Raw genomic sequence first — 8,191 nt, 5'->3', positions numbered from 1 at the left:
GGTTGCCGGAATTTGAACTCAGGACCTTCGGAAGAGCAGTCGGGTGCTCTTACCTGTTGAGCCATCTCACCAGCCCCCCGTGACTGAGTTTTGTGTGTAAACATATGGGTGGCAGCTCGAGCAGATGTGGGTGCCAGTAAACACACAGTTTCAAGGTAAGAATCATATCACACTATTGTGAGCGAGGCACCCAAAAGTTCTAGAAAGCTACTTGTCCAGCTCCTGACACTGCTGCCCCATACACCCCTTTTCAGGAGAGGCAGAGTCTATGGTGACATTTCCAGGTAGAGATTTAATTATTGCTTTCAGTGTTGGGAACTTATCTCCAGGCAGTAGGGGGCAGCAGGGGCAAAGAAGGCTAATCAGCCTTGGGTGGGGCCAGCGGGCGGGCCTGCGGCCAGGAGGTTTTAAAACACCTGCCCCACCTGTAGGTGAGTAGTGTTTTGCGAGGACTAGCCGCTCCTTCAGCGTTCTGCCAGCACACTGAGTGGCAGTTTCCTGGAGCTGTTCTGTTCCTTCTGGAGTGCAACAGATCCCGTTCAGAACCTATTGCCAAGAGCCCTGAAGCAGGTGATGGCATAGACCAGGGATTAATCTATGAATAGGTACCAGTCTAAAAACAGGTTTGGGGTGCTAGAAAAAGCCATTGGTGGGTACTGAAGAATCTGAGATTGGTTTAGAAAGAGGATTAGGAAAGACAGGTGTCAGGCAAGGGTGTTGAGTGGTCTGGAGTGTGAGATCAGGCTTGTAATACCTGCATGGGGATCTGGGGATATTAAGATCTGAGAACTAGTACAGGTGGGCATACGTGTCAACAAAAGGACTGGAAAAAGTTCTGAGATATTAGAGTCCAGATGCAGGGGAAATTTGGTGAGAAATAACAAGATGTTGGACTCAAAAAAACACAGCCAGCCCAGGGCAAGTGGGAGGTAAGGCCCTAATTTGTGCATGTCTGTTTCCCAGGACACACCATGCAGTGCTTCAAATTCATTAAGGTCATGATGTTCCTCTTCAATCTACTCATCTTTGTAAGTATGGTGGTTGTGGGTTTCCTGGGGTTCCTTACAAAAGCAGGTCACAGTCTGAACAGAGGCCAGGCTGGAGAATGGGAAACTAGGTACCCAGACTCTGCCCTGTAAATTTTCCTATATGAGAAGGAAGCAGAGGGTCTTCCCAAATGCTGATTCCTGATTCCACTAACAACCTGACTGCCACACAGAGGTTTGGGTGAAGATGCGGAAGGCTAGGGATGGAGAAGCTTGAGTCTCTCACCTCCCTTCTAGGAAGGATCATTCTGGGGCAGGGCTGGCTAGCAGGAATGATTGTCCCCCCTCCCCCATTTTAAAATAGGCATTCACGGTTCAGAGAGGAAAGGGGCTCTGCTTAAGTTTATAGTGTAAAAGGCAATTCAGTGACCACCGTGCGTTGAAAAAGCTGAGAGTCTTATCCATGCCTCTTAGTTGACTCAATAAGTACTCATTGACTGGGCTGGCATTTAAGGGTCTGAGATTGTTGTTCAGTGGTAGAGCATTTGCTTAGCATGCACGAGTCCACAAACAAAAAGGAAAATATTCATTGACTAAGACTCAGTGCTATGTGCTAGGGTAGAGCCAGGCCATTCACTGCCCTTGAGAATCTCAGGTTCAGTAAATCAGATAGGCTGATCATTGTCAAAGAGGCTGATAATTGCTATATATACTGACAATTGCAAAGTGGTACTTTTAGATTTACCGGCAAGGCTAAGTAAGGGAGGCCCTGAAGGGGTTTGAATACAGCCTAGTTGGAAAGTGCTTCCTGGAGGAAGTAGTTGAGGTTGGACATTTGCATTGGGTGGGGGAGCCCTAAAGGGCGTAGGAAGGCCCAGAGGTAATGAAATTTGATATTGTTTAGAAAACCTGGAACAGATTATATAGGGCTTGTTTGAGAAGCTAAGCCAAGAGGCCCAAACCCTGGAGATAGTGACAGAGATAAGAAAGGGACACAGTAAACAAAGGTGGCAGAGGAGCGGTAAAACAAAGACGTCTTAGAAATGGTTTGAGCAATGTAGGGGGAAAGAAGGGGTCATCCGCTACACTCATGTGTACCCAACGGAGGTGCATGGGCATATGAAAGTCTGGTGCCTGTGAGCAGCCAGTGAGGTCATAGGGGTGGGAGAGGACTCTGGCAACAGTAAGGGAAAGTCTGCCTTCCACCCCTGCTGTAGCCTTGCGAATATTATAGAACCCCTGGTCTCAAAGAAAGTCAGTTCTTGGAAACTGGAAGTAGAGATGAACAGAAAAATAGCCACAGTGATGGAGGCAAAGGACAGTAGGAAGGAAAGGCGGAAAAGGGGTGTTTAAAAACAGTGGTCAGGGGCCCATGTCACCAGAGAATAATGAGTGGGAGGGGAGAGAATAAAGACATGGCGTGTGTACCAGTTTAGAGAAACTGGGCAAAGGGTAAGTAGTCTCTTTGACTCCAATGTGGTCTGTACCTTGGGCTTTGGCTGCCAAGAACTAGGTTTCATTCAGATAACTGAAGGAAATGCTAGGATTTCAGTAATTGGGAGAGCCAGGGCTCTGGCCTGATAGGGTTAAATCCAGTTTGGTTTCTGTCCTCTGTTGCCTAGGTCTTGCCAGACTGGGCAGAACAAGGTAGGAAAGCCAGGCTCCTTGAAATTTGACCCTGAAGGCTAGCAGCCTGGCTCTTTTGTCATTAAGCAAACATCCTGGGATAGAGCCACAATATATATATATATCTTTATATGCCCATGCCAGACTGGTTTCTTTAGTTCAGTGGGAGCTGGGCCCAAGCCAGTGTCAGGCTGATTCATCTCCCAAAGACCTTGGGTCAGCAAAGGTTTGCTAGGAGCTGTGGTACCCAGGCCTTCATCAGAACCCCCTCAAAGCTTCCAGACTACCTCTGAAACCTTAGGTTGAGCCCATGTCTTGACTAGAAGCTGTAGTTGTGTTCTGTTTCTGTGTCAGTCAGCGGTCTGGGTGAAAAAGGAGTCTGACAGTTGATTCTACCCTAAAGGGGGACCAAATAGGGCCTCTGGGTGAATGAACCTCTCAACCTCAGCCCTGTTTCAAGGTCGCAAGCAGGTGTAAGCCTCACCCAGCTGTTGCTATGGTGACTATTGAGCCTGCTCAACACTACCACTGACTGCTTCCATGTAAAGGAGAAACAACCATTCTAGGCACTCACAGCCAAGAATGAGAGAGATTGGACCCATTTTCATTCCTACCTGTGTGGCAGGGCCCTGAGAACACTAAAAGGCAAGTCTTGTGTCTCCTCCCAGTCTGTGGATGTTTCTAGAAGCCCTGACCTCATGCTTATGGCCCCAGGTGAGCAAACTGGTGAATTCGTCATAAGTGTCCCAGCTTCATCTTTCTGGCACCTGTTAATTTTTCCCTCCACACCCAGCAGGTTGTTAGGTTCCAAAGTCAAGGAGAGGTCAAGTTTCCTTATTTGATGGTGTAAAGGGAACCATTGACTAGCAATGTTTCAAAGCTTGACTTCTGTCCTCAGCTCTGTGGTGCAGCCCTGTTGGCTGTGGGAATCTGGGTGTCCGTCGATGGGACATCTTTCCTGAAGGTCTTCGGATCACTATCATCCAGTGCCATGCAGTTTGTCAACGTGGGCTACTTCCTCATCGCCGCTGGTGCTGTGCTCTTCATTCTTGGTTTCCTGGGCTGCTATGGTGCTCACTCTGAGAACAAGTGTGTGCTCATGATGGTGTGTTGGATTCAGCTCCCCAGGCCCACAACCAAGGGTTTCCCCTTCATCCCTGACACCAGCCTCTGGGATCCCAAAACTCTCCTCGGGATTGTGGGAGCCTCACTGTGGGGAACCCCTGTGTGTAGGGCAAGGAAGGTGTGTTGCCCTAAAACATGTTTTATTGTTTCCACTCAGTTCTTTTCCATCCTCCTCATCATCTTCATCGCTGAGATTGCAGGTGCTGTGGTTGCTTTGGTGTACACCACATTGGTGAGGCACTGGGATGGGGCAAAGGGAGAAAAACTGGAGAGTTGGTGGTGGGCTGTGAATGGCTACTTTCCCTATCTGTCTCTTAATATCGGCCTGACCCATCCAGGCTGAACAATTCCTGACACTCCTGGTGGTGCCTGCTATCGAAAAAGACTATGGTTACCAGACTGATTTCACCCAAGTATGGAACACTACAATGGAAGAGGTAAGGTGGGCTGGGAGGATCTGGGAGCAGACAGGGAGAAAAGCCAGGAACAATCAATCACCCATCCCATTTTGTCTGCAGTTGCATTGCTGTGGCTTTAACAACTACACAGATTTTAATGCCTCACGTTTCGTCAAAGAGAATAAAGTCTTCCCCCCACCCTGTTGTGCCAACCCTGGCAACCATACAGTTGAACCATGCACCGAGGAGAAGGCCAAAAGTATGAAAGTACAGGTATGTGCTGGCATGGAATTGTCTTGTTTGAGACAGGGTTTGTCTGTGTAGCTCTGGCTGTCCTGGAACTTGTTATGTAGACCAAGCTGGGCTTGAACTAACAGAGATCTGCCTGCCTCTGCCTCCTGTGTGCTACCACTACCCAGCACCAGTTTGATTGCTTTAATGGCTTTACAGTAAGTAGTAAGTGTGCTGGAGGTAGGGCATTGCCAGCTATAAATACTTTCTTTCTCCAAGGGTTGTTTCAAAGAGATTCTGCATAGAATCAGAGCCAATGCAGTCACTGTGGGTGGTGTGGCAGTTGGAGTTGCGGCCCTAGAGGTAAGTCAGTATGAAGACTGGAACTGGGGTGTCTATCAGTTTCCACCAGACCTGTACAGATTAGCTCATCTCTGAGGCTTCTCTAGAGGAAAAAGAACTCTATAGTGTTTTCATTTCTGGAGCTGAGGACTCAACTCAGGGGCCTATGGGTACCACGCATGTCTATCATTGAGAAAACAGTGCTTTGTGTAGGCTGCTCAGGGCAGACAAGAAATCAGTCCTTGAGGATCTCAATTATGTCCTTCCATGTCTCCCTGCTCCTCCCCATCAGCTGGCTGCCATGGTTGTATCCATGTATCTATACTGCAATCTGAAATAAGACTACTACTTCCTCCTGACTTGCTGCCGTCACATGGAAACCAGGAAGAGGCACTTGGCACAGCTAAGCAGCAGCAATGGGTGGAGATGAAATGTCATTTGGGCTGGAATGGATTTGCCTTTGCTGCTCAGGGACTTTGGGCTAAATAGGGACCACCTCGTGGGCTTTGTCTGCCTTGTTCTTCCACTGGTGGGGTGAGGGGGGCATCGGTCCCAGTCTCAGAGGCAGCCAAGTCTGCCCATTTCCTGAGACTCTTGATGATCCTAGCACTCCACTAGTGGATGAAGGCACTTACAGCCTGGGCATTTTCTAACACTGTAAAGTCATTGAAGGAATGTATAGAAGGCATTTTGGAACCTATAAACCAATGAAAATATTTCTAATTGACCTGTATATGCTTGGAGAGATGGGTCCTGATTGCCTAAGTTGCACTGACTTCTGTGAAGCTGGAGACTCAGCAGGGTGGGAGGGAAGGGACGTAGGTATCTGGTTCCAGCCTGGGAGGGAGAGTAAAAGTGTCCAAGAGTACACTGAGGAAGGGAGAGCTGCATTGGTCTGCGTTTATGTACCAGGAGGGCTTTGCGGTGAAAGTTCTCCCTCCTGGTGAAGGGCACTAGACTGGAAAGCTATGAAAATAACAAGCTTGTGCCAAGTCAGGGCTGTGTGGGTGGAGTCACTAGTTGGAGCCCTCCAGGAACTTAGATAAGTACGTCTAAGCTATATGCCCTACTTTGGGGAATCTCAAAATCATTTATTCTTGGCCTATCCATTGCTCTAAAGATCTGTATACTTTGGGGGGTGTATATATTTTATTGGGGGGCAGCAAAGGGGGACACAAGTTCTTCAGCAATTCCAGACTTGTGCCCTAAGGGCAGATGGACACATCGGGTATGTTTCCATCATCTTCATCAGGAACTGGGCAGCTGAAGAGTGTGGCCTGCTTGATCTTGGTGGCACAGTTAATGCAGGGGCTGAGAGCATAATTATAGCACTATGGCCACCGTTGGCACTGGCTCTTTCACCCAAGCATTCTTTTTCCTTTGTTTCTGAAAAAGGGGTCCTCTACCTCCTGAATGCTGGGATTAAAGCTGTGCACCATTACACCTGGCCAAGATCTCACTTCTTTGTTGTTTTTGCTTAGATGGAGGGGTCTCATACAGCCCAGGCTGGCTTTGAACTTTCTTTTTTTTTTCTTTTGGTTTTTCAAGATAGAGTTTCTCTGTGTAGTCCTGGCTGTCCTGGAACTCACTCTGTAGACCAGGCTGGCCTCGAACTCAGAAATCCGCCTGCCTCTGCCTCCCAAGTGCTGGGATTAAAGGCATGCGCCACCACGCCCGGCACAGCTTTGAACTTTCTATGTAGCTGAGAATGACACTGAATTCCTGCCTCGGTCTCCTAAGTGCTGGGTTTAGAGATATGTATCCATCACCATGCCTGGTTTTAGGAGGTATTGTGGATCACACCCGACTTCATGTGTGCTAGGCAAACACACCACTATAATACATTCCTAGTCTTTACCCAGTCCTTAGCTGCCAGATGGGCTCCTGTAACTGGGTGGACCTTGCTTGACACAGTAACAGTCCAACCTGAAGAAACTGAACTGAATGTCTCTGAAAAAAAATCTAAATGTCTTTTTTAAAAAATGCAATACTTTGGTGGCACATGTCTTTAACCGCAGCACCTGGGAGGCAGGAGCAGGCTGATCTCTGAGTCTGAGGCTAGCCCGGTCTACATAGTGAGGTCCAAGATAGCCAAGTCCACTCAGGGAAACCCCGTCTCAGAAAAAAAGCCCCCCCAAAAAACAAAAATTGAATGCCTCTGAACTTCAAGTGGCAGCATCAAGGGAAATGCTGTTGCTGCAGGACAGTGGCTGCCACCAGGCAAAGCCGATTTGACTATCTTCCCTCCTCCCTTCCCTTTGACAGTCCCGCCCCCCATCTGTCTCTATGGGCTTTTCCAGAGCAGCCCACAGCTATCACCCACCCACTTGTTGGGCCCAAAAAAGAACAGACTTGGCCAGAGCCACACAGCTTCTGTGAAGCCTGACCAAGAATCTACTAGGATTCTAGATAGAGAACTAGTTGGCCTTCACCCTTTGCCAGCAAACTGCATCTCCCACACAAACTCTATTCCTCCCACAAGTGCCTGTGTGGAAGCAGGAGGAGGAAGGGGATTTGTTTGTCCAGGGAGGGCTGCCACTTCATCACGGTCTAATTGCTTCTCCTGTGCCTACTTTGCCACCTGAAACACTAGCTCTACTGAACACTGAAGGGGGTCAGGGTGGTGACCAATGTCAAAGCCATATTGCACGATACTACTGCTGAGCTCTAGGCACCAGTAAGGGGCACCAGGACAGCAAAGGTAAAGGGCAGGAATTCCAGTAAGTTCCCGTCCTTGGCAAGAGTTATACCCTTTCTTACAGTCTGATCTACTCAGGTCCTGATCTTAATCTTCAGAGCCTTAAAGGTCATATTCCCCTGCCTTGGGCTATCTGACTCCCAAACGACTATATTGTCTGGTTTTTGGTGATTAACTCAGACTTTCCTAGGCTCCTTTGAGTTACTAGCCTCTGATGAAAACCATGGACCTTTTATGCAGAAAAAACATCCCTATATGGAATTCTGCACACAACCAATTCAGGCCACAGAAAGCCTTGCTCCTGTATCTGCCTGCCCAGTATCTTCTCTCAAAATCATCTCCCACACTGCTGTGGCTGCCACTGTTTCTGATCCAGTCACTTCCTGTCTCCACTATGGTTACGTCCAGAGCATTGCCTCAACCACCCCCATCTGTCCTTTTTGGTTTCTCTTACCTACTCCGTTTCTGGGGACAGGTGCTGGGCTCAGACACAAAGGATGGAACTAGCAGGGTGGTAGAATAGCGAGGAAGGGGTGTGAGATGGCTGCCAAGTAGGCAAGGCATATAAGTCAGCTGGTACCAGGGTGGAACCCTTCTGAAACAAAAGACTTGAAGCTTGAGACTTGGGCATCCCCTGGTGGCCAAATGGCTTCACACAGAAGATAAACTATGGCAGATAAAACAAAAAACCAAAAACCCCAAACACCTCACCATTTATCCAGTAATGGTTTCTCCCTCACCACCACGCCATACTCCCCACAAAACTATTACAAAATACACCCCCA

At 48.3% G+C, this 8,191-nt stretch overlaps 1 protein-coding gene across 2 annotated transcripts; it reads left to right on the top strand.

Moving 5' to 3' along the window:
- Nucleotides 1-414: 414 nt before the first annotated feature.
- Nucleotides 415-6,155, top strand: Tspan1 (tetraspanin 1). Of its 2 annotated transcripts, none has more exons than XM_006503290.2 (8): nucleotides 415-605; nucleotides 964-1,028; nucleotides 3,511-3,717; nucleotides 3,895-3,969; nucleotides 4,076-4,174; nucleotides 4,256-4,408; nucleotides 4,646-4,729; nucleotides 5,001-5,441. In XM_006503290.2, exons 2-8 carry the CDS (start codon nucleotides 972-974, stop codon nucleotides 5,046-5,048), a joined length of 723 nt encoding a protein of 240 aa, XP_006503353.1. In that variant the 5' UTR covers nucleotides 415-605; nucleotides 964-971; the 3' UTR covers nucleotides 5,049-5,441. The 2 variants fall into 2 exon arrangements, with proteins under 2 accessions (XP_006503353.1, NP_598442.1); NM_133681.4 differs by having other exon boundaries at nucleotides 438-570; nucleotides 5,001-6,155.
- The last annotated feature ends 2,036 nt before the right edge of the window (nucleotides 6,156-8,191 follow it).

This window comes from Mus musculus, chromosome 4 (assembly GCF_000001635.26).
Source record: "Mus musculus strain C57BL/6J chromosome 4, GRCm38.p6 C57BL/6J".
NCBI lineage: Eukaryota > Metazoa > Chordata > Mammalia > Rodentia > Muridae > Mus > Mus musculus.
This window is presented reverse-complemented; position numbering and strand designations above follow the sequence as displayed.